Source organism: Moschus berezovskii, chromosome 7, assembly GCF_049115385.1.
Source record: "Moschus berezovskii isolate FMDL1 chromosome 7, NW_MosBer_1.0, whole genome shotgun sequence".
NCBI lineage: Eukaryota > Metazoa > Chordata > Mammalia > Artiodactyla > Moschidae > Moschus > Moschus berezovskii.
This window is the reverse complement of record NC_142466.1, coordinates 97,671,764-97,697,674: the sequence shown is the minus strand read 5'-3', so window position 1 is coordinate 97,697,674 and position 25,911 is coordinate 97,671,764. Positions and strand designations below refer to the sequence as shown.

At 38.9% G+C, this 25,911-nt stretch overlaps 1 protein-coding gene and 1 pseudogene across 10 annotated transcripts in view; one reads left to right on the top strand and one right to left on the bottom strand.

The window, feature by feature from the left end:
* TMEFF1 (transmembrane protein with EGF like and two follistatin like domains 1) overlaps window positions 1-25,911 on the bottom strand; it is a 151,552-nt gene that overhangs the window by 29,597 nt on the left and 96,044 nt on the right. For all 10 annotated transcript variants that reach the window (XM_088838197.1, XM_088838196.1, XM_088838193.1 and 7 more), the window contains 3 exons: window positions 25,009-25,035; window positions 22,394-22,490; window positions 1,174-1,322 (listed from right to left, as the gene is read on the bottom strand). In XM_088838197.1, the coding sequence (XP_088694323.1) occupies window positions 1,174-1,322; window positions 22,394-22,490; window positions 25,009-25,035 (273 nt within the window). The remainder of the gene's footprint in view (window positions 1-1,173; window positions 1,323-22,393; window positions 22,491-25,008; window positions 25,036-25,911) is intronic.
* On the top strand, window positions 24,446-24,541 carry LOC148777437 (U2 spliceosomal RNA; annotated as a pseudogene).

The window sequence follows — 25,911 nt, the reverse complement described above, 5'->3', positions numbered from 1 at the left end:
TAAAAGCATGAATTCCAATTAACAAAATCCTCAAGCTTGACCAACTCTTCTGAATTTGAAATTCCAGGTTACTACCAATCAACCACAAACCAGTTCCTCAGAAAAGATATGCTTACTCAAGAATACACTTTAACCTACACTACAAATGCCACCCCAAGAAAGAAAAGCAAACCACACTACTACTTCCACCTACAAGGGGTCTCTGTCAGTAAAGAGTTTCCTCTGCCATGCACACACCTGACTCTCAACTAGATATCCTCTGAATAGTTTCTTGGGCATTCTTCAATAGCTTAGACCACAGACATTTCAATCAGTTGTTCAGTATTTCACAAATAGCTTGTTATCAGTATAAAGCAGCAAACTCTGGCTTGCAACTTTTTCCCCTTAGCTATGTTTTCCCTGAGCTCATGAAAACACAGCCCTTTAATAAATGCAAAAACAGGGGGGTGGGTAGTGGTCAGAAGGGTGGGCAGTTAGACCTAGTAGCAGGAAAGATGCATAATCCTAGGCCATCAGGAAGTGTCTGGACCTTGTTTGCTACTGGGAAATCATACATTATGCTAGCCTATATGTGTCCTACTAGGAAAAAAAGATTGAAAACCTCTGCCTCTGTGACCAGGTATTTCTATCATTCTTAGTTGGTATCATGGTTCCTAAACTATGGCAAAAAGCAAGAAGGGGGAAAGAATTTTAAACTGAAAGTAATACTTTTTCCTTACATTCTATAACTTCACATCAAAATCTCTAACAGTATAAAATATGCAGGGGCAAAAACTAGAGAAAACATGAAAACAAAGTAAACTATTATACTCTAGAAAAAAAGATGAAAAAATGGTAATATTTACAGTTTTCCTATAATTAAACTCATTTCTAAACAACTATAATCGTTACAAATTTGAGACAATTTTTAAGACATATAAATACAGCTATAAGTTCACGTTAGGATCAGCTTAGTAATTAAACAATCAAGAAGCATTGTTTGTGTCTTAAGACAGTGAAAACAAATTTTTAAAAATCTAAGTTAGTAACAGAACAAAGAAGTTCTAAAATACATAGTAATAAAAAATAAAGCATCAAAGATTTTTCATTTTACAAATTCAGAACACTACCAAAATATACAAATAAGACTGTAGACATGTGATATTAAAGACAGATCTCTAGAATGAATTTTACCTGTGCAATGACCAAGATGCCTTATATCAATTTGTTCTTGTTTTATACAAGATGCTTCTCGAACAAAACAGGGATTGTTATAGGAACTCCCATCAGAAGCACACACAGGATTAAAACTGTATCCACTGCAATCTATATTACATACACACCTGTTGGAAAAAAACAAAAACTATTTATGTTTTACAACAAAAGTATCTCACAACGCTGCAACAGCAAAACTGAACAATTTTTTTTAGTTTTTACCATTTTTATTGAAGTACAGTTGATTTACAAGATTTTATTAGTTTCAGGTGTACAATGCAGTGATGTAATAATTTTATTACACTTCATTTCAAGTTATTATATAATATTGGCTATATTCTCTGTGCTGTACAATATATCCTTGCAGCTTATTTATCTTGTATAGTAGTTTGTAAGCAATTCTTTTTTTCTGCTTTCTGTAACAGAAGTCAATACATTATTTTAAGTCACTGATAAAAGTTTAAGCAAAGTGAATGCTCAGCCAACAATTTCTTTCAGGTGAGAATCCAGAGATAATTTCATCCAGATTATTACTAATGGAGTCGATTCTTTAGAATTTTCATATCTAGAGATAATAATCAAGAAATGTCAAATGTCAATAATATTAGTTAAAAAGCAACATGGTACAGCAGAAAGGATACAGAATTATGAGTCAAAAGTCATGAATCTAAATCTTAGTCCAACAAATAACCAGATATGTGTCCATATTCTCCCTCTAAGTCTGTTTCAGTTCAGTTCAGTTCAGTTCAGTGCTCAGTGGTGTCCGACTCTTTGCGACCCCATGAATCACAGCACACCAGGCCTCCCTGTCCATCACCAACTCCTGGAGTTCACTCAAACTCACGTCTATCGAGTCGGTGATGCCATCCAGCCATCTCATTCTCTGTCGTCCCCGTCTCCTCCCACCCCTAATCCCTCCCAGCATCAGACTCTTTTCCAGTGAGTCAACTCGTCGCATGAGGTGGCCAAAGTATTGGAGTTTCAGCTTTAGCATCAGTCCTTCCAATGAAAACAAAGGATTGATCTCCTTTAGAATGGACTGGTTGGATCTCCTTGCAGTCCAAGGGACTCTCAAGAGTCTTCTCCAGCACCACAGTTCAAAAGCATCAATTCTTCTATGATCAGCTTTCTTCACAGTCCAACTCTCACATCCATACATGACCACGGGAAAAACCATAGCCTTGACTAGACGGACCTTGGTTGGCAAAGTAATGTCTCTGCTTTTTAATATACTATCAAGGTTGTTCATAACTTTCCTTCCAAGGAGTAAGCGTCTTTTAATTTCCTGGCTACAATCAGCATCTGCAGTTATTTTGGAGCCCAAAAAAATAAAGTCTGACACTGTTTCCACCGTTTCCCCACTATTTCCCATGAAGTGATGGGACCAGATGCCATGATCTTCGTTTACTGATCCATAAAACAGAAGTAGTAATAATACACCTAACCTTACCAAATAATGGGGAAGATTAAAAAAAAAAGATATAAACATGTAAAATAGAAGTCCTTCAAAAGTGTTTCTGAGTTACACATCTACCTGTGTAACTGAGTGTCCACTGAACACTCACTGCCTTCTAGAGAAGGCCAAGAAAGTACAAGGCACGGTCACTCCTCTCAAGGACAGTAAACTCTAACTGGGAATATAAAACTGAAAACCATAGAGACTCTCTGTTTTCTAGCAATATGGTGGACTCGGAACCTGTACTAATCCTTCTAATGAAAATAACAAATACTTTTAAACATTCTCAAATGCACCTGTAAGATGTCAAGAAACAAGGAATGTTCAAGACAAAAGTTAAATGAAGACAAGAATAGAAAAAGATCAATTAAGTTTGCCAAAGCTGATTTTCACCTTGAAGGCATTTGCCAAACTAGGGAAATTCATTATCAACTTTTTGACTTTGCAGGCCTCTGAGAACAGAAGACAAAGAAAACTGACCTACCTAAGGTGGAGAATCTGAAGACCCTGGAAAAAAGGTATGAGGTCAGAGGAGAAATGAGTTGCCATATTCCAAGCAGACTGTTTAAAGGGGAAAAAAATCTTTCCCTGAGCCACAGTACTGAAGAGAGCGTATAAAAACATCTCCCTGAGAACTGCAAGCCAGTCCTCACACAAGTAATTACAACCTAAAACACTACTCGGATGTTCTGAAAAAAAATCAAGCCCAGAATTTATTTTAAGAGTCAATGACTGGAATGGGCCCTAAGCAACTAACAGAAGTAGAAGCAATCCTCTCTGGAGAAACCCAACTTTATTATCCTAGACCTCAAACACTTTCCAAGATACAGTTCTGAGAAAAACAAGTAGATCACACACATGCTAACTCACTCCCACACCCACAAAAGATAAAGAAAGAAAACACCATGGGCAGAGCAAGCTGATGTGGAAATGAACCAAAACAAGCTTCTAATAAATAAAGAATATATTATTAGAAATAAAAAACTCACTGGGCAGATTTAAAAGGAGATTAGATAAACTAAAGGTGAATCCATGAACTGGAAGACAGCTCAGAAGAAAATGCTCAGACCACGGCAGAGTTGAAGAGACAGAACGTATTAAAATAAAAAATTAAGAAACACTGAAGACAGTCACAAGATCTAATAAAAATCTGATTGGAGTTTCAGATGAGTTAAAAGAATAAGGCAGGAATAATACTGTCAGTGTCTCAAACTTTCTAAAACGAAAGAAATATACTAATCTAAATATCCAAGAAGCCTAATAAATTCTAAACAGGATTATTAAAAAATAATCTAGATAGTGAAATATCACTGTGGAATTTCTGTAAGAAGGCAACAAAATAATATTTTAAAAAGCAGCCAAAAAGAAAAGGTTACCTTCAAAGAACCAAGAAGAGAGACAGGTATCTTCAAAACTAGTACTGAAGCCAAATTGTTTATTTATAGCCAAAAGACAGTGAAAAAACACCTGCAATGTGCTGAGATAAAATAGTTTATATAAAAATAACTATCTTTCATGATTAAATGTAAAATAAAAGTAATCTGGAAGAAGTAAAAATTTAGAGTTTGTCACCTGCTAACTGTCAGTAGAGGAATTATAAAGGCAGTAGAAAAATGATTCTACAAAAAAGACCTGATATGAAAACAGAAATGAAGAACAAAAGTATAAATACATAAGCATTATTAACAAAATACTGACAGTATAAAACAATGACATCAAAGCTCTGTGCTGCTAATTTTTAAAAAACAGTAAATTAAAATATTAATGACAATATACAAATTGGAAGGGACTGAAATTACAGTGTTTTAAGAACAGAAATACTGATGAACTTCAGACTGTGATAAATTGAATACACATGTTAAACTTATATGCAAAATATATATAAAAATTAACTTGAAAAAAAGATACAGGACTTGGAAGCATATAAGAATATACGTAAAAAAGTGTTCAAACTGTTCAGTAAACAAGAAAATGTAAATGAAAACCACGAGACACCATCATATTCACTAAACAGCAAAATTAAAAGAACAATACAAAGTGTTGACAAGGATGAGAAGCAAAGGAAATTCTTACCTTCTGCTGGAGGGAGAACTTACTGGTACAACCACTTTGGAAAACAAGTATTACCAGGAAAGCTAGACTTGCACATGTCCAATATTCCCACTACTGAGTGAGGCCCTTGAAAGTCTCTTACACATGTGCACCAGAAGACATACATAAGAATGGTCACAGAGCATTATACATGAGAACAGAAGACTGGAAACAATCCAAATGTCCATTAGTCTTAAAATGGACTATAAAAGGATGTGGAACAGTCAAGCAACTGAATTCAATTAAGCAGCTATGAGCATCAACACAAACAAATCTCAAAAAACATAATTCTGAGCAAAAGAAGGTACTACTGCTGACTGTGAGTCGCTTCAGTCGTGTCCGACTCCGTGTGACCCCATAGACGGCAGCCCACCAGGCTCCGCCATCCCTGGGACTCTCCAGGCAAGAACACTGGAGTGGCTTGCCATTTCCTTCTCCAATGCATGAAAGTGAAAAGTGAAAGTGAAGTTACTCAATCATGTCTGACTCTTAGAGACCCCGTGGACTGCAGCCCACCAGGCTCCTCCGTCCATGGGATTTTCCAGGCAAGAGCACTGGAGTAGGGTGCCACTGCCTTCTCCAAAAGAAGGTACACATAGTATGATTCCACTTATACAAAATTCAAAATCAAACAAAACCCAAATAATATTGGGTTGACCAAAAAGTTCATTTGAGTTTTGCTGTAACATCTTACAGAAACTTTTTGGCCAATCCAATTGTTAGGAGGGTTATCATGTGATAGAACTATAAAGAAAAAAAAAAAAAAAGGCATGCACAAAATACAGCAGAGCAGGCAAAACAAAGAAACATGCAATGGGGAAGGATCATGGGAAGCAGTTCTAAAGTACTGACAATACCATGTATTTCCTGGCTTGGGATATAGGAGTCACACTTTGTTTCATTTTTGTACGTTAAACTAAATGTATAAGTTTTCATAACCTTTTCAATATACGCTCTGTTTCACAATTTAAAAATCAAGAAAAAAAAAACTTTGAATATTTACTAATAAGTCAAAAATGGCTCTTAGAATCATTAAAGGGATGGGGACAGAGAATGTGACAGAGACAGTATGTGGCCCTCAAAATATAAAATATTTACAATCAAGTCCTTTAAAGCAAAACACTGCCAACTCCAGGTTTAAGGGATAAAAGTAGGCAAAACTGGGATGGCAATTAAATAGAAACAGTGGCTAACAAAAGAAAGAATTATAGAACAGTTTCAGGGATGAGAAAAGGCTCAGCAACAAAGGCAGGATACCATACCAATTGAGTGAGGAGAAATAAGGGACTCGGTCGAGGCTTATGCCCAGCCACTAAGCTGTGTCTGACTCTTTGCAACCCCATGGACTGCAGCCCGGTCAGGATCCTCTGTCCATGGGATTTCCCAGGCAAGAACACTGGAGTGGGTTGCCACTTCCTTCCCCAGGGGATCTTCCCAACCCAGGGATCGAACACACATCTCTGCATTGCGTGTGGGTTCTTTACCACAGAGCCACCAGGGAAGCCCAACAGGAACTGCCCTGATCACGTGCAGGAAAGGTCCACTCCACAGTGGAATGGTAACACCGCATATAAGACCAAGAGCTGTGAGAACAACCACTGCTAATATTTTCAGAGCACGTGAGGAAAGACAATGAAATCCCCATCGTAAGGAATGTCCAGCTCAGTGAAACAATGAGCGGAAGAGAACATCATTAGACCCTAGCTGCCACTAACACTATTGATTGGAGTGGTTCCTGGAGTCTGCAGGCTGGTGATGGCAGCAGAGGGTAGGATGCCCCAAGCACAGGGGTGCACTAACATGGAAAGAAATTGCTTCAGCAAACATGCCAAATTCAAGACACTTAACAACCATTTATTCTGCACCTACTGTGCAGGGATAGTCATATTTGCCTCTTTAATTGTGACAGCAAATTATGAACAGGGAAGCTGAATATGAAAGAAGTTAAAAAGCCTAAGATCACAAACCTAATGAGTGACTGAGAGGGTGTTCTCTCCACTCATCACAGCTGTCACATAAAACAGACATCTCAGCAGGCCGAGTGACAGATGAAAGGAGGTAAGTAGTTATTTTCCACATTTATATCATGAAAAATCTTTTCACTAAATTGGCCCTGCTTTTCTCTCAAACTCAACTGGGACACTCCTGTCTCAGGGCTTTCCCTCTTCCTGAAATACTTTTCCCTCAAATAACCACTTAGTTTAATTCTTCACCGTTTTCAAGTCTTGTCTCAAATCTTAAAGGAACAGTAGAAAGTAAAATTACTAAACATCCATTTAAGAAATTAGAAAAAGAGCAATGAATAAACCCAGTGAAAACAAAAAAAAAAGAAGGTAAAAATATGGAAGACATAGATATTAATATTAGATTTATAGAAACAGAAAACAAACAGAAATCAGAAGAAACAGAAAACAAAATTACAACAGAGAAGATCAATAATGCTAAAAGTTGGTCCTCTGAAAAGACCTTCAGGGAATTCCTTGGTTGCCCAGAGGTTAGAACTCCATGCCTTCACTGCTGAGGGCCTGAGTTCAATCTCTGATTTCAAACAAGCTATGTGGTGTGACCAAAAAAACAAAGACAAAGAAGAAGAAAAAGAATCAACAATTAACTTTCAAATCAATGAAGCAGGATGAGAAAAAGAAAGAAAAAAGTATCTAAACTAAAAAAGACTACAGTTTGTGATTTAAAAAATAATACTTTTATTGTAAACAACTTTATGACAGCAAATTTGAAAACTTACATGAAATGAATAACAAAAGATTAACTACTAAAAAAAATAGAAAAAACTAAAAAAAATAGAAACTGAATGGTACTACATTCACTGAAGAAATAAAACCAGTTTTAAAAATCTATATCCAAGACAATATCAGATCCAGGTGATTTTTTAAAAAAGAATTCATGAACACGTTCATTCCAGTCATTCAGTTCACTTCAGTTCAGACGCTCAGTCGTATCCGACTCTTTGTGACCCCATGAACCGCAGCACGACAGGCCTCCCTGTCCACACCAACTCCTGGAGTCTACCCAAACCCGTGTCCACAGATCAGTGATGTCATCCAGCTATCTCTTCCTCTGTCATCCCCTTCTCCTCCTGCCCTCAATCTTTCCCGGCAACAGGGTCTTTTCAAATGAGTTAGCTGTTCACATTAGGAGGCCGAAGTATTGCAGTTTCAGCTTCAGCATCAGTCCTTCCAATGAACACCTAGGACTGACCTCCTTTAGGATGGACTGGTTGGATCTCCTTGCAGTCCGAGGGACTCTTAAGAGTCTTCTCCAATGCCACAGTTCAAAAGCATCAATTCTTCAGTGCTCAGCTTTCTTCACGTTCCAACTCTCACATCCATACATGACTACTGGAAAAACCACACCCTTGACTAGATGGACCTTTGTTGGCAAAGTATTGTCTCTGCTTTTTAATATGCTGTCTAGGTTGGTCACAACTTTTCTTCCAAGGAGCAAGAGTCTTTTAATTTCATGGCTGCAGTCACCATCTGCAGTAATTCTGGGGCCCAGAAAAATAAAGTCTGACACTGTTTCCACTGTTTCCCCATCTATTTCCCATGATGTGATGGGACCACATGCCATGATCTTAGTTTTCTGAATGTTAAGCCAACTTTTTCACTCTCCTCTTTCACTTTCATCAAGAGGCTCTTTAGTTCCTCTTCGCTTTCTGCCATAAGGGTGGTGTCATCTGCATATCTGAAGTTATTGATATCTCTCCCAGCAATCTTGATTCCAGCTGTGCTTCTTCCAGCCCAGCGTTCCTCATGATATACTCTGCATAGAAGTTAAATAAGCAGGGTGACAATATACAGCCTTGACGAACTCCTTTTCCTATTTGGAACCAGTCTGTTGTTCCATGTCCAGTTCTAACTGTTGCTTCCTGACCTGCATACAGGTTTCTCAAGAGGCAGGTCAGGTGGTCTGGGATTCCCATCTCTTTCAGAATTTTCCAGTTTATTGTGATCCACACAGTCAAAGGCTTTGGCATAGTCAATAAAGCAGAAATAGATGTTTTGCTGGAACTCTCTTGCTTTTCCCATGATCCAGAGGATGTTGGCAATTTGATCTCTGGTGCCTCTGCCTTTTCTAAAACCAGCTTGAACTTCTGGAAGTTCACGGTTTATGTACTGCTGAAGCCTGGCTTGGAGAATTTTGAGCATGACTTTACTAGCTTGTGAGATGAGTGCAACTGTGCAGTAGTTTGAGAATTCTTTGGCATTGTCTTTCTTTGGGATTGGAATGAAGACTGACCTTTTCCAGTCCTGTGGCCACTGCTGAGTTTCCCAAATTTGCTGGCACACTGAGTGCAGCACTTTCACAGCATCATCTTTCAGGATTTGAAATAGCTCAACTGGAATTCCATCACCTCCACTAGCTTTGTTCGTAGTGATGCTTCCTAAGGCCCACTTGACTTCACATTCCAGGATATCTGGCTCTAGGTGAGTGATTACACCATCGTGATTATCTGGGTTGTGAAGATCTTTTTCATATAGTTCTTCTGTGCATTCTTGCCACCTCTTCTTAATATCGTCTGCTTCTGTTAGGTCCAAACCATTTCTGTACTTTAGTGAGCCCATCTTTGCATGAAATGTTCCCTTGGTATCTCTCATTTTCTTGAAGAGATCTCTAGTCTTTCCCATTCTATTGTTTTCCTCAATTTCTTTGCATTGATCGCTGAGGAAGGCTTTCTTATCTCTCCTTGCTATTCTTTGGAACTCTGCATTCAGATGCTTATACCTTTCCTTTTCTCCTCTGCTTTTCGCTTCCCTTCTTTTCACAGCTATTTGTAAGGCCTCCTCAGACAGCCATTTTGCTTTTTTGTATTTCTTTTTCTTGGGGATGGTCTTGATTCCTGTCTCCTGTACAATGTCACAAACCTCCATCCACAGTTCATCAGGCACTCTATCAGATCTAGTCCCTTAAATCTATTTCTCACTTCCACTGTAGAGTCATAAGGGATTTGATTTAGCTCATACCTGAACAGTCTAGTGGTTTTCTCCACTTTCTTCAATTTCAGTCTGAATTTGGCAATAAGGAGTTCATGATCTGAGCCACAGTCAGCTCCTGGTCTTGTTTTTGCTAACTGTATACAGCTTCTCCATCTTTGGCTGCAAAGAATATAATCAATCTGATTTCGGTGTTGACCATCTGGTGATGTCCATGTGTAGAGTCTTCTCTTGTGTTGTTGGAAGAGGGTGTTTGCTATGAACAGTGCGTTCTCTTGGCAAAACTCTATTAGCCTTTGCCCTGCTTCATTCTGTGCTCCAAGGCCAAATTTGCCTGTTACTCCAGGTGTTTCTTGACTTCCTGCTTTTGCATTCCAGTCCCCTAGAATGAAAAGGACATCTTTTTTGGGTGTTAGTTCTAAAAGGTCTTATAGGTATTCATAGAACCGTTCAACTTCGGCTTCTTCAGCGTTACTGGTTGGGGCGTAGGCTTGGATTATTGTAATATTGAATGGTTTGCCTTGGAAATGAACAGAGATCATTCTGTCGTTTTTGAGACTGCAGCCAAGGACTGCATTTCGGACTCTTTTGTTGACCATGATGGCTACTCCATTTCTTCTAAGGGATTCCTGCCCACAGTAGTAGATATAATGGGTCATCTGAATTAAATTCACCCATTCCAGTCCATTTTAGTTTGCTGATTCCTAGAATGTCGATGATCACTCTTGTCATCTCCTGTTGGACCATTTCCAATTTGCTTTGATTGATGGACTTAACATTCCAGGTTCCTAAGCAACATTGCTCTTTTCAGCATTGAACCTTGCTTCTATCACCAGTCCCATCCACAAATGGTTATTCTTTTTGCTTTGGCTCCATCCCTTCATTCTTTCTGGAGTTATTTCTCCACTGATCTCCAGTAGCATATTGGGCACCTACCGTCTTGGGGAGTTCATCTTTCAGTGTCCTATCTTTTTGCCTTTTCATACTGTTCATGGGGTTTTCAAGGCAAGAATACTGCAGTGGTTTGCCATTCCCTTTTCCAGTGGACCACATTCTGTCATTCAATAAACAGATAATTCTATTCTTACACAAAATCATCCAGAGAACACAAAGAACATTCATTTTATAAGGCCATATAACTACAAAAAATAAAAGATTAAAACTCACTGAATAAAAATGAATAAAAGAAAAGCTCATCCTTAGAGCAAACAGAATCCCAAAAATAAACAGGCACAAAAAGGTATTATAGTCATAAAACAAAAACAGAATGCTATAAATTTTTTTAAAGGAGCACCATAAAAAATATATGAGAAATGACAAAAAAAAGGACTGGAAAATAAAAGTTCAAGAAATCTCTCAGAAAGGACAACAAAAAATTTTAATAGAAACTAAGAGAGACAAGAAAGTTAAAGGACTAGTCCAGAATGCCCAACATCCAAAGTCAGAACTATCAAAATTAGAAAAGAGAAGAAAGGAAGTCATCAAGGAACTAATTGAAGAAAATTTCTCCGATCAGAAGTCAGTTAGTTTCTGGGAACTGTGAAATTTCATTATACCGAGGACCAAAAGGAGATTCTACATGCTTCGAGAGAGAGAAAACAAACCCTATACAAAGGACCAGAAATCAGAGTGGCTTCAGACTTCAACTGGAAGCTAGAAGACAATATAGAAATGCTTTCACAATTCTGAGGGAAAATGATCTCACACTTAGAAGTATGCACTCACCAAGTTATAAGTCAAGTATTAGCTGTAGGATAAATACACCTTAAACATAAGGTCTCAGACTTCATTGGTGGCACAGTGGATAAGAATCCGCCTGCCAATGGAGGGGGCATGGGTTGATTTCTGGTCTGGGAAGATTCCACATGCCGCAGAGCAACTAAGCCAGCACAGTATAACTCCTGAGACTGCGTGTGCAACTACTGGAGCCTATGCACCAGAAGCCCGTGCTCCACAACAAGAGAAGCCGCCGCAGGGAGAAGCCCATGCACCGCCAGTAGAGCAGACCACCATCGCCACGACTAGAGAAAGTCTGCACACAGCAACAAAAACCCCGTGCAACCGAAAGTGAAAAAATAAATTACCTCACCTTGTACCCTTTCTCAAGAAGCTACTGAAAGATATACTAAAATGGGAGAAGGTTTAAAAAAAAAAAAAACATGCTATGGAGGAGAGGGGTAAAGGAATTTCTAGGATGATGCATATAGTTTAACAAAAAATATTATTAGGTCTGTTTCTGGCAGAGCTCCTAAAACCCTGGTAACTTTGAGAGACAACAGTCTTTCGTGTGCTAATGAGATGACTCAGCTCCTTCTAAGTCATTTTAGCAAACTACGGAACCTTAAAGGAAGTCGTAGGAACATCCAGACTTGTAGTATCCTGGGCAGAAATGCAAGGGACCTACCTCATTTGCAGCTGGTGTCCCAAAGTTGGAGGGCAGTTTGCAGGTCTAAGACCTGTGGGGTCTGTGCTGACTCCAAGTAAAGAATAAGAGAAATGAACTGCAGGACACTCAACTAATGCAGGAAAACTGGAGAATTGACGGTGGTGGGAAAAGATACAGCATTGCAGGGAGATTGCAAGATGACAGCTATATTAAGAGGGCAACCAGTTCACACTGAAACAGTTTCACTCTGCAGACAGTCATATTGCTGGCTGCCATTACCAGGATGCCTGCTGCCCTCTTTTCAGTCAGAGGACAGAAGGCCCTGTAAGCCTGGCTCAGATTCTTATCTGTACTTGCTGTGATGAAGTTCCTACAACTGCCTGAATCAAACAAGCACACTCATTTAACTGACATACTCCTGAGAACTGTAGGTAAGCTACAGTGAGACTGGAAGTAGAAAACACAGAGCAGTCCACTCTGAGACGACATTTCTGCCAATCATCCATAACTGGTGACGCTAGAATCCTGCCAGACATCTCAACTACAAGTCCTATGACATTCCTGATGACTTACTCAGGGTCTTGCCCACCGACTTCCCCAGAAGGGAATCTTATAAACCAGGAAGCCAAAAGCCAGTCTCTGACAGAGACTATTCAACGTGTCTTTTTTGGTAAGCCTTCACCTAACAGTGCCAGGAAGGTCAATGCCTGGTACTATGAATTTGGCAATACTCTATTTTGGACCCGAGGTGTTAAGTACTTACGAGAAGTATTCTCTAAACTGCATGTTTATATTTTAAACACATCTGTATGCAAAATGTACTTTTCACCAAAAAAAAAAAAAAGGGGGGGTTTAAATAAAGAGTAGAGCAGTATGTTTCATTATAGGGGATTGGAATGCAAAAGTAGGAAGTCAAGAAACACCTGGAGAAACAGGCAAATTTGGCCTTGGAGTAGAGAATGAAGCAGGACAAAGGCTAATAGAGTTCTGCCAAGAGAACGCACTGGTCATAGAAACACCCTCTTCCAAAATATACAAGAAAAGACTCTACACATGGACATCACCAGATGGTCAACACCAAAATCAGATTGATTATATTCTTTGCAGCCAAAGATGGAAAAGCTCTATACAGTCAGCAAAACAAGACCAGGAGCTGACTGTGGCTCAGATCATGAACTCCTTATTTCCAAATTCAGACTCAAGTTGAAGAAAGTATGGAAAACCACTAGACCATTCAGGTATGACCTAAAGCAAATCCCTTACAATTATACAGTAGAAGTGAGGAATATATTTAAAGGACTAGATCTGATAGACAGAGTGCCTGATGAACTATGGATGGAGGTTCATGAGGAGACAGGGAGCAAGACCATCCCCAAGAAAAAGAAATGGAGAAAAGCAACATGGCTGTCTGAGGAGGCCTTACAAATAGCTGTGAAAAGAAGAGAAGCGAAAAACAAAGGAGAAAAGGAAAGATATACCTGTTAGGGGCCCTGACATCTGAATAGCCATGATAAGCCTAAGTTTCAATTTCCTGGAGACAGGGTAGAGGCTAAGTTCCCAGAAACTCCTCCCCAGGAAAGTCCCGCTGGCACCAGCAAAACTTCTCCCAAGAAAAGTCCTGCCGGCGCGAAAAATTGGGCCAATCAAGAGAAAAAGAAAAATCCCCCCAGAAAAACCCCACGCGCGCATAAACTGGCCAATGAGCTTCTGCCAGCTTGATCTTTCGAACAAAAATAGGTGCTTATGTAATCTGAAACTATAAAAACTGTTGTGACCTGGGCTCAGGGCTCTTGTCCACACTCCACTGCGCTGAAGAGGCATAAGCCCTAGCTCAAGCTAGAAATAAACCCTATTCTTGTTTTTGCATTGCTGCGAGTGTCTTATTCTACCAGTTAGGGGGACCAGACTCAGGGCAGAACAATACGCATCTGAATGCAGAGTTACAAAGAATAGCAAGGAGAGATAAGAAGCCTTCCTCAGTGATCAATGCAAAGAAATAAAGGAAAACAATAGAATGGGAAAGTCTAGAGAAGTCTTCAAGAAAATTAGATACCAAGGGAACATTTCATGCAAAGATGGGCTCACTAAAGGACAGAAATGGTAATGGTAGGGACCTAACAGAAGAAGACGATATTAAGAAGAGGTGGCAAGAATGCACAGAAGAACTATATGAAAAAGATCTTCACAACCCAGATAATCATGATGGTGTAATCACTCACCTAGAGCCAGATATCCTGGAATGTCAAGTCAAGTGGGCCTTAGGAAGCATCACTACGAACAAAGCTAGTGGAGGTGATGGAATTCCAGTTGAGCTATTTCAAATCCTGAAAGATGATGCTGTCAAAGTGCTGTACTCAATATGTCAGCAAATTTGGAAAACTCAGCAGCGGCCACAGGACTGGAAAAAGTCAGTTTTCATTCCAATCCCAAAGAAAGGGAATGCCAAAGAATGCTCAAACCACTGCACAACTGCACTCATCTCACACGCTAGTAAAGGAACGCTCAAAATTTTCCAAGACAGGCTTCAACAGTACGTGAACCGTGAACTTCCAGAAGTTCAAGCTGGTTTTAGAAAAGGCAGAGGCACCAGAGATCAAATTGCCAACATCCGCTGGATCATGGAAAAAGCAAGAGAATTCCAGCAAAACATCTATTTCTGCTGTATTGACTATGCCAAAGCCTTTGACTGTGTGGACCACAACAAACTGTGGAAAATTCTTCAAGAGGTGGGAATACCAGACCCCCGACCTGCTTCTTGAGAAACCTGTATGCAGGTCAGGAAGCAACAGTTAGAACTGGACATGGAACAACAGACTGGTTCCAAATAGGAAAAGGAGTACGTCAAGGCTGTATATTGTCACCCTGCTTATTTAACTTATATGCAGAGTACATCATGAGAAACGCTGGACTAGATGAAGCACAAGCTGGAATCAAGATTTCCAGGAGAAATATCAATAACATATGCAGATGACACCACCCTTATGGCAGAAAGTGAAGAGGAACTAAAGAGCCTCTTGATGAAAGTGAAAGAGGAGAGTGAAAAAGTTGGCTTAAAGCTCAACATTCAGAAAACTAAGATCATGGCATCTGTTTCCATCAGTTCAGTTCAGTCGCTCAGTCATGTCCGACTCTTTGCGACCCCATGAATCACAGCACGCCAGGCCTCCCTGTCCATCACCGACTCCCGGAGTTCACTCAAACTCATGTCCATTGAGTCAGTGATGCCATCCAGCCATCTCATCCTCTGTCGTCCCCGTCTCCTCCCGCCCCCAATCCCTCCCAGCATCAGTCTTTGCCAGTGAGTCAACTCTTCACATGAGGTGGCCAAAGTATTGAAGTTTCAGCTTCAATATCAGTCCTTCCAATGAACACCCAGGACTGATTCACTTCATGGCAAATAGATGGAGAAACAGTGGAAAGAGTGGCAGACTTTATTTTGGGGGGCTCCAAAATCACCGCAGATGGTGACCGCAGCCATGAGATTAAAAGACACTTGTCCTTGGAAGAAAAGTTGTGACCAACCTAGACAGCATACTAAAAAGCAGAGACATTACTTTGCCAACAATGATCTGTCTAGTCAAAGCTTTGGTTTTTCCAGTAGTCATGTATGGATGTGAGAGTTGGAGTGTAAAGAAAGCTGAGCATCAAAGAACTGATGTTTTTGAACTGTGGTGTTGGAGAAGACTCTTGAGAGTCCCTTGGACTGCAAGGAGATCCAACCGGTCCATTCTAAAGGAGATCAGTCCTGAATATTCATTGGAAGGACAGATGCTAAAGCTGAAACTCCAATACTTTGGCCACCTGATGTGAAGAAACGATTCATCTGAAAAGACTCTGATGCTGGGAAAGATTGAGGGCAAGAGGAGAAGGGGATGACAGAGGATGAGCTGGTTGGATGGCATCACCAACTCAGTGGACATGAGTTTGGGTAAACTCTGGGAGTTGGTAATGGACAGAAAGGCCTGGTGTGCTGCAGTTTTGAGGTCTCAAAGAGTCGGACACGACTAAGCGGCTGAACTGAACTGAAGAGCAGTATACGTAGTGGGCTGCCATTACTCTATAAAAAGGAAAGAAAGAATACGTGTGCGTACTTGTTTGTACATGGGAAAAATACCTTTGGGAGATTAAGAAACTGATCACAGTGACTGCCTCTAGTGAAGACAAATGGGTAGCTGAGGACTGGGGTGGAAAACAGACCTTTCCCTGTAAAGCCTTGTAAAGCTTTTGAATTTCTAACACTGAATTTCAAAGGCATGAATGCAGACATACACACATAAATAAATGAATACATTCAATGACTTCTCTGATTTAGCTTGAGGATTTTGGCAAATCACAATTCGGAGTCTTTAATAATAGGGATAATACCTCAAACGCTGGTGACAGAATCAAATAAGCTTTTGTAAAAAAGCCCTTTGAAATCATCAAATACTATGTACATCTGAAAGGTATTATTGAAAAATATCTATCATCTCTTTCTTTCTACTTACTGTACATAGAAAGTGTCATTCCTTCGAGATATGGTTAAGTTTTATGATCACTGGCATTTTAAACTAAATCACGTGAAGTTATGTAGATTTCACAAACACCTAACAAAGACTGCAACAAATTCACCTGCTAGAAGTTCCTTACAATATTACTAGTCCTTCTCATACATGTTAAACCATCACTATGACCCCTTGTGCAGGTCTAAGAGAATAAGAAAGCCCTGTGTGAACTGTTAGTTCAACAAGACCTACGGAGGGAACCTAAGATACCCAACCTCATGGCAAGTTCATCCATTGTAGAAACCAGCAAGACAAAGTCCCTGTCCTCAGGGAATGCACAATCTGTTAGCAGTCCCAACAATCTAAGTGCTATGTGGAGGTTGTTTGAACACCAGCATTAGTCATCTATCCCATAGGGACTGCAGAAAGAGCAAGGAAGAGGTGCTGAAGTCATGCTTACATCCAAGCTGAAAGGAAGAGTAGGAATTAAACAAATAGACATACAGGGGTGGGACTTTAGGCAAAGAGAATAACAGAGGCAAATTATCAAAGAGCAACAGAGCGTTCAGAAAACTGCAGGAGGCCACAGAGAATACTGTGTTCTACATTTTAAAATCTAACCTCTCAAAAAAAAACCATTACTGGCAGCTGTACAAAAATACAGGAAGATATTTCTAGATAAAGGAGCCTGTCATTGCTAACATCTGGGTTATATGCAGTACAGAACAATGTTTAATAGCGTTTATTTCCCATTACCAGGGGAAAACATACAATTATTTTTCCATTATAGTCTAAGGGGCCACGGTAGAAATTTACTAAACATAAATAGCTTTAAAAGTCTACTATTCTAAATATCCATAGTCAGGCCATGTTAAATGACAAAAATTACTGTCATCTCTGATTAGGAGGAAATAAGAGATGAGGAGAAGATAACAGTAAGAAAATACTTCTTTGGTTGTTTTTTTTAAAAAAAAAAAAACAACTATGTGCAGTTTCCAGAAAGGAGGACTGATGGAGAACACAGATGGAGAGCATTCTTCTTTCTGTTTAAATGAGAGGAAAGATTTCACTGCACACTCTGAGGGAAAGACTCGTCAGCTTGTGACAGTGGCCAGCGACTCTCCAAACAGAAAACAATGGTATAACGACAAAGATGTCTATCAGGTGAAGTACTAATACTTGCTTCTCAAATTGTCTGTCACACTGCACACCTACATGATTCTTTCTCTGAGCAACTCTGAGAGCTTATGTCCCTCAGGGGAAAAGGAAAACACCATCTTCAAAGTGACTGACATCAAAAAGGCAGAAGAGCAGGGACAATTTCCATAAAGCACATGGCAGATAAAGTTCAAAGGAATAACTGCAGGATTCTTATAACTCGCCTGTATTGACATTATGCCAGATGATTCTACAAACTCCTCAAATCGTTCATGGCAGGGATTTAAGTCAGGTATATAAAAGGTATACCTGGCTGAAGGAGTTCTATGATTATTTGGTCCTGCTGTACAGACAAATAGTTGAGAACTATCTTAGAGCAATAACCTCAGCCTTGAACAGATAAGAGATACTGGGTTGGTTTTTTTTTTTTAAGAGATACTGTTTAGATGAAGAGGGAGTGCAGCTGCTAAGAATACGGAGAAATATAATTTTCTGTAAAGCAGATACTGTTCCCAAGTTTTAAGACTAAGAAAATCTAGCCACTATATTTCAAAACAGTCACAATGGAATACTGAAACCTCTCCAAGTGGACATCAAATTACTTGTAACCTCAACTATCCAGCTCTAGGTATAAATTCAAAGGGCAAGCATCAATGAAGACAGACATCACAAACCCATGCAAAAGCCCCCAATGCCATTACAGAGTGACACTGTGCTTCAGGAAGAAAGATGAAAAAAGCCTCTTGGAAGCAAAACTAATTTCAATTACAATTAAAATAGCCACTGAGCAGATAAGAGAGAAAACAGTCACACAGTATATGAAGTTCATGCACTTCACTAAGAACCTATTTACTCTGATTTTACATTTAAAATTTATTCCTACATTAGATAGTTTCTATAAGCACACGGTTTCCTATTTTGGGGAAGCAGGGAAACAATTAATAAGTTGGAGTCATCTATAGTCAGAATCACTGACTAGACACACTGACAGCACCCAGAAGCAAGGGAACAACCTGACGTGGAAGAATAAAAATCATGTTTATAAACAGATGTAGAACCCCAAACACAAGGCAGAACGGACCCTTAAGTAGGGGTGGAACAACTCACATTAAGAACATCAGAGGCCTCTAAGAACACCATGGTGTACTACACACATGCATACATAACACGATAGATAAATCACTTGTCATGAGACCTGTGTTCTGGTTCTGTTCTTAATCACAACGGCCTCTTCTGAGCTCACCTCCACCTGTAAAATCAGAGTAATAAATCCTCACCCTACCAACCCAACATACTGGCATAAAGAGCTGAAAAAAATTATTTAGGTAACAATGTTTGAAAACTGTAACACGCTAAACAACATATGACTTTAAGAATATGTTAGAATATGTTCTGTATAGTCTGTTTAAGAAGACAATCTATTTAAATCAATTTCCATCTAAATGGCTAAATAAAACGCTAGCACCTCTCTTTACAGCAGAAAATTAACTTAACATGGTACCATTTATCCCCTCCCACAAATGGTCAAGTATCTGTCCCTATTAGCAAAGGAAAAAAGAGCTTTTAAAGCAAGAGAAAGGTTTCAGCATCTGAAAAAGAATATACATATGTATAACTGAATCACTCTGCTGTACACCTGAAGCTAACACAACACTGCAAATCAACCACACTTCAATAAAAAAAGAAATTTTAAAAAAAAGAATAAATCAGCCAAGTACAAAAGGGAAAAAAAAAAGATTAGCTGCCCTCTGGAAACCAGATAGATTATATTGATATATAGCATTTCATTTGACAGGAAAGACATTTCACAATGACAGAAGATTAAAAAAATACTTTTTTATTTATTTTAAAAACAATGTTTTAATTTATTTTTTATTTTTGGCTGTGCTGGGTCTTCCCTGCTGCGTGGGCTTTTCTCCAATTGCAGAGAGCAGGCAACGCTCCAGTTGCGGTGTGCAGGCTTCTCACAGAAGTGGCTTCTCTTGTTGCAGAGCACGGGCTCGAGGGCTTCAGGAGTTGTGGCTCGTGGGCTCAGCAGTTTTGGCTCCCAAACTCTAGAGTACAGGCCCAACAGTTGGGGTGAATGAGCTTAGTTTCTCCCAAGCATGTGGGATCATCCCAGATCAGGGATCGAACCCATGTCTTCTGCATTGGCAGGCAGACTCCTTACCACTGAGTCACCAAGGAAGCCCTCAAAATATTTTTTAAATGAATACCCATACCTAAAAATGTAACATGAAATAAAGTATCTATCACAGTTACATTATGTAGCAGTATTTTTTAAACTCTAAGTCATAGTCACTATAGGAAATATTCAGTTCAGTTCAGTTCAGTCGCTCAGTCGTGTCCGACTCTTTGCGACCCCATGAATCACAGCACGCCAGGCCTCCCTGTCCATCATCAATTCCTGGAGTTCACTCAAACTCATGTGCATTGAGTCGGTGATGCCATCCAGCCATCTCATTCTCTGTTGTCCCCTTCTCCTCCTGCCTCCAATCCCTCCCAGCATCAGAGTCTTTTCCAGGGAGTCAACTCATCGCATGAGGTGGCCAAAGTATTGGAGTTTCAGCTTTAGCATCAGTCCTTCCAATGAACACCCAGGATTGATCTCCTTTACAATATAGAGTACATTATTTTTAGTAAAGGTTAAGTATTATAGGATTTTGTTTTACTTAATATCTGTTATTACCATGTATATATGTACTTGCTTTCTAGGTAAAGGCACAAATTACTTCCTTAATGTTCTTCTATTATTGCATCAATTTCCTGGCCTGGTCTTGGCTGCCTGTCCCAATCTATCCATGGGCTCCTGAGGAGGCTCCTCAGCCTGTCTGCTCCTTTTATTGGTAAGCCCTTCCCTTGTTTATAACTCAGTTTCATTTGCTTAGAGCGTGTACCTGCAAGGACAGCAGTTACAAGTTCTCAAATAGACATACACAAAATGAATTTAGTGTGTTTCTATACAGCAGACATGCTCTGACTGAGGACAGACTACACACATCATATCAAGAGGTGTACATAGAATGATGCGCATTTTACACAGATGTCATACTTAAGGCTACCTCTGAGATTACACAGAATCCGTTCTACTTCCAAGCAAAAGATCTCCCTCTCCTTCAATTAAGGAATGAAAAATGACAGCAGAGAAATGTGTAAAAGAGGACTGCAGAGAGGCACTTTCAACGGAGTAACAGAAGATCAACAGACCAAGTCGATCAATCACTGACAGCTATTCTGACTCTGAACACGATTTCAGAACAGTTCTGCGGAAAAACACAGAAAAGAACTAAATATCTACAAACACACACACACACACGCAGGCATGTGTACACACAGGTGTTTCATCATATCTTTAGTACAAAAAGAGAAAAAAAGAACATAGTATCTATTACCTGTCCTCTCTGCAAGTCCACATTGCTATCATTTCTTTCATGTCCTACAGGCCAAAATCTACTTTGGGAAACATCTTCTCACAAATCAATCCACTCTGATTGAAACAGATGGACATGTCAACAAGTGATTCACACACAGAAACAGAGCAAACACAGAGTTTGCTGAATTGTTCAACTTTTTATTGAATTTGTCTTTTGCCAATTCTCACCTACTTTGAAATATATATCAAGTCAATTATCAGACATTTAATTTTACCAAGTGCCAGACAAATAGTTGATTCTGTATCAAAATACTGAAAACACAGTGACCCTGATTTGTGAATGCTAATTAAACCTTTACATTACCATTGATCAGTAAAAGGCTCAAACATGTATTTACGAACTGAATAAAACATAGAAATGCACAGTGAAAAATCCATATGAGTAAGAAAGAAAGTGCAAATCTCTATAAAATAGGTGTTTCAAAATATGCACTAAGGGGAAACTGAGGAAGTGAAGAGGACCCATTTGTGCTGCATAAGGCCCTAAAGACAGTATTAAAGTGTTTAGAATCAACTCTGCAAAAAGCAAGCATCACAGGGAAATGAAGGAAGGTTGAGCCTGCGGATAAACAAACGGGAACCTGATGAAAGGAACAAACATGACTGTGTCGATGAGATCTATACTGTTACTACTCTGCACCCTTTTCAGAGGGAGTGCACGGGAGACTGGATGGACAATACAGTTCAGCTACAAAACCTGCCTTGGTGAAAGCTGAACATGAGTGAAAAAGCAAAACAACATGTCAGTCTCTCCAGCTGAGATTTCCAGAAATAACTTTTACTTATTATAATTTACTTACTATCTTTAAAATTTTGCAAGTTTTAGATTTTTAATACATTGAAATACATTAAAAGTTTGTGTAAAAAAATGCAAGAAAAACTTTATCATGATTCTAGTTGAAAATATAAAAGTAAGGTAATTCAAATAAGAGTAATTCTGATGAATAAAATTAGCACTTGGTATATATCAGTTTTATAACAATATAAAACTATCAGTGAAGAAAGGGAGTGGTAAAATGAAAAAAAGTTACAAATGGATTTCCATTCTAAAACACTTAAACCATCTTAAATACCTATAGTATCATATCAACTTAAAAGTCAATAGATTAACATTAAACAAAAAATAAAGAAGGCACACACAATATACACCAAAGCAGGTTAAAAGATAGCTTTCTATAACATAATAATGCTGACAATTAACCTCCAAATAAGCTTATCCCTTTCCCTCAATCAACTCACCCAACATTTTCTGCATCTTCATCACACTCAGCTTTATATTTGCAGGGTCCACACTTGGAGTGTTTTCTGTGAACTTCTGCCCCTGACCCTTCCTCTTCTGTTTAAAAAGAAAAATTAAATTTTCAACCAAAAGCTGGGATCCTTTCCAGACCTGCTTCATATTTTCAGCAGCCATTATCCTATTTCTGGGGAAAATGTATGCAAGGCTCTTGAAAACAATCAGTTCCAAAAAGCTATTGATGCTTGAGTCTAAAAATGTTGTCAATACAGAGTATAACATATACTGTGGAAAAAAACAAGTATTGGGGCCAGAAAAATAATCCCTTAGCCTAAGTACCATGGAACAATAAGCTAGGTCTCATTAATTCTTAAAAAGAATTACCATAACATGAAATAAGAGAGGGGAAATAAACATGAGCAATAAATTCAGTCCAGTGATTACCCTACTGAAACAGCCTGTGCAATCCTATTAGCAGTAAGTGATTCAACAAATAAGTTATTCAACACAGCAGAGTCTAACCACTACCTTCTCACATCAGTTTCACACCTGCCTTAAAAACTGTCCCCAAATTTTAAAAAGGAGTCTATTTACGAAGTACTTACCCTTTTCTACTTTGCCACCTAGCCCTGCCAATAATATCAAGAATGCTGAAGTGTATGGGTCTCCTATGATCCAGCACAAGATCAGTGCATACCACCAGCCCCCAAATCAGCTCATATTTCAACAGTTAGGGAACCTCGTATCTGTGGGTCTCAGCTACAGTGGATCTTATCATGATAATCTCAAACTGGGCAGGAAGATGAGCTCTGAAGCCAATTTAGGGATTATAGTTTACTCAGAGGATGTCCCAGTCTGGTTTGGGAAAGCATACCTTAATTGAGAGGGTGCCTATCAGCAAAGAAGGTGTTATAAGGAAAGCACACAGACCTAAGTGCCTGTTTGGTACTATTTCTAAACTTGCCATTTTGGATATCTACCTACACTTTACCCAAACTTTCATGCATACTCCCAAACAATTCCAGGCAGCATAATCTTAAGTATTTCTAAGCCTCAGAAATACCATGAAATCTAAAATTTACACAGCCACCATGAGCTCACTAGAATTTGTGTATTAATCTGAGCAAACCACTTAGCCTTTCTAACTCATACTCCCTAAAAAAAAAAAAAACTACCAACAAACAACATTCTCAGGGAAAGACATCCAATATTTATACCATAAAAGCAAATATGTAGACTAACTTCCATTTCTTTTATATAGTAACAATGACAATTTCCTAACTAAATATATGACCACAGGGGCTAGGCTACATGGTCCTTTAAAGTCCTTTCCAGTTCTAAGATCTAGAATTTATGATCTCATTCTTCACACATGATCATGAAGTTTCTGCCTGAACATGTCCACTTAAATTCTATTGTTAGACAGCTTTTATCTTTTTTTTTTTTTTAAGTCAAAACCATCATCCCTGAACTTCTTCCTCAGGACAGTTCTTCTACTCTCTAGGTGACCTTTAAAGTCCCTTGCAACTCTACAATTTTAGGGTTCTATGAAACGTAAGGGGATGGAGTAAGGTTTCAGATAGTGCTGGAAGGATCATAACTGTGGTTTTCATTTGTGGTTTCATTCATGTGAATTTCACCAAAGATGTTTTTTCCTTTAGTGCATCCACAGAGCACCTGAAACATTATTTTGCATTCAGTGGATACTCATTAAGAATTACAGTCTCATTTGATTATAAATTAGTTTGCTGCTGCTCCTAAGTCGTGTCAGTCGTGTCTGACTCTGTGTGACCCCTTAGATGGCAGCCCACCAGGCTCTTCCATCCCTGGGATTCTCCAGGAAGAATACTGGAGTGGGCTGCCATTTCCTTCTCCAATGCATGAGAGTAAAAAGTGAAAGTGAAGCCGCTCAGTCCTGTCCGACTCTTAGCGACCCCATGGACTGCTGCCTACCAGGATCCTCTGTCCATGGGATTCTCCAGGCAAGAGTACTGGAGTGGGTAGCCAGTGCCTTCTCCATGAAATAGTTTAGTCATTCTCAATTCTAATAATTCATCATTTCTTGGCTTTATGGCTGAGATCAAGTATAGTATCTGTTCTAATCAATTCTAATAATTCAGAGTAAACTCTGTTATAAGCTATTACCAAATATTAGTTTTTTTAATTTTGTGCCTTGAAAATTCCTTATGAGCAAAAATGTGTAAGAAAGGGACGGAGGAGAGTCACAAATACTGTGATTCGAGCTAAAATCACCTGGGGATGATACTACGGAGAGGGCCCTTTGCTGTAACTTCAATTTAACAGGAGCAACGTTTCCCCCTTGTCTGACAACAAATCTAAAATGAAAAGTAATGCAGGAAAAAAAAGGAATGCTTAGGGCTAAAGGGAACTGAGGGGTTGGGATTATGGCTGAGGGGTACAGGGTTTCTTTCTGGGGTAATGAAAATGTTCCAAAGTTGGCTGTGGTGATTAACATACAACTTTGTGAATACATTAAAAGCCACTGAATTATACACTTTCAATGGGCAAATTGTATAGTATGCGAATTTTATCTCAGTAAAGCCATTTATAAAATGCAAAAGAAGAAAATGGCTTTTAAGGGGTATTTGAAACTTACCTCCTTCTCCAGATCCAGAGCCATTATCTGAGAAGAAAAATAAAGAATGAGTATGAACACTTTTCCCAGAATCTCATCTAACCAAATAGCAAAATTTCTTATCAAAAATCAAACTGTGATATCCATTCACAGATAGTCCCTTTTCTCACTTTTTTTGATATCCAACAATTTATTCTTATATACTTATTTTGTACCTTTCTCCAAATATAAATTCCTTGGATATACAATCTATACTTCATAACCTTTGTAGCTCATTCAGAAAATACCCAGGTGCTTTGTACAGAATGAAAATCAATAAATATTATAAAGTAAATGGCTAAATAAAAATAATGTTAATGAACTCACTTAAAAGGTAGAAGAAATGTTTAACTTTGCTAAAGCTTTAAAGGAATTATTAACTAATTTTCATAAAAAGGAAGGAAAAGCTTTGGGTCTTGCTCCAAAAATCTTCTTAATTAAATCTGTGGATAAAGGCCAAAGATATGAATAAACCTAAGGTTCAGAAGGAAAGAACCTCAGGGGTGAGGTTTTCTTAATACTGTTGAAATTAACTTCCTCCAGGAAACCTTACCAGAAGGAATCTCACCAAGGTGTCAGTGAAAAACTTGTTACTAATCAAAGAGCCTCCCTCAAAGTTACCAACAAGAAATCAGTGTAAAATGTAATTAATTTAAAATATGTACTTTATAATCCTGAAAAAACCAACATATGGCACAGAGCATGGTGAAAAGACAGCCAGACTGTAGCATCATCAGCCTGGAGCCGAGATGGCAAGTGATGAATTTGACACTCTATCCAGCACTTTCTAGGGAGAATTTACCAGAAAATGCATTCCAGTCTGTCAGATAGCTCTCGAGACTAGGGGACATCCTTCACAATATTGTTCCCTTCCCCTCTCACCCT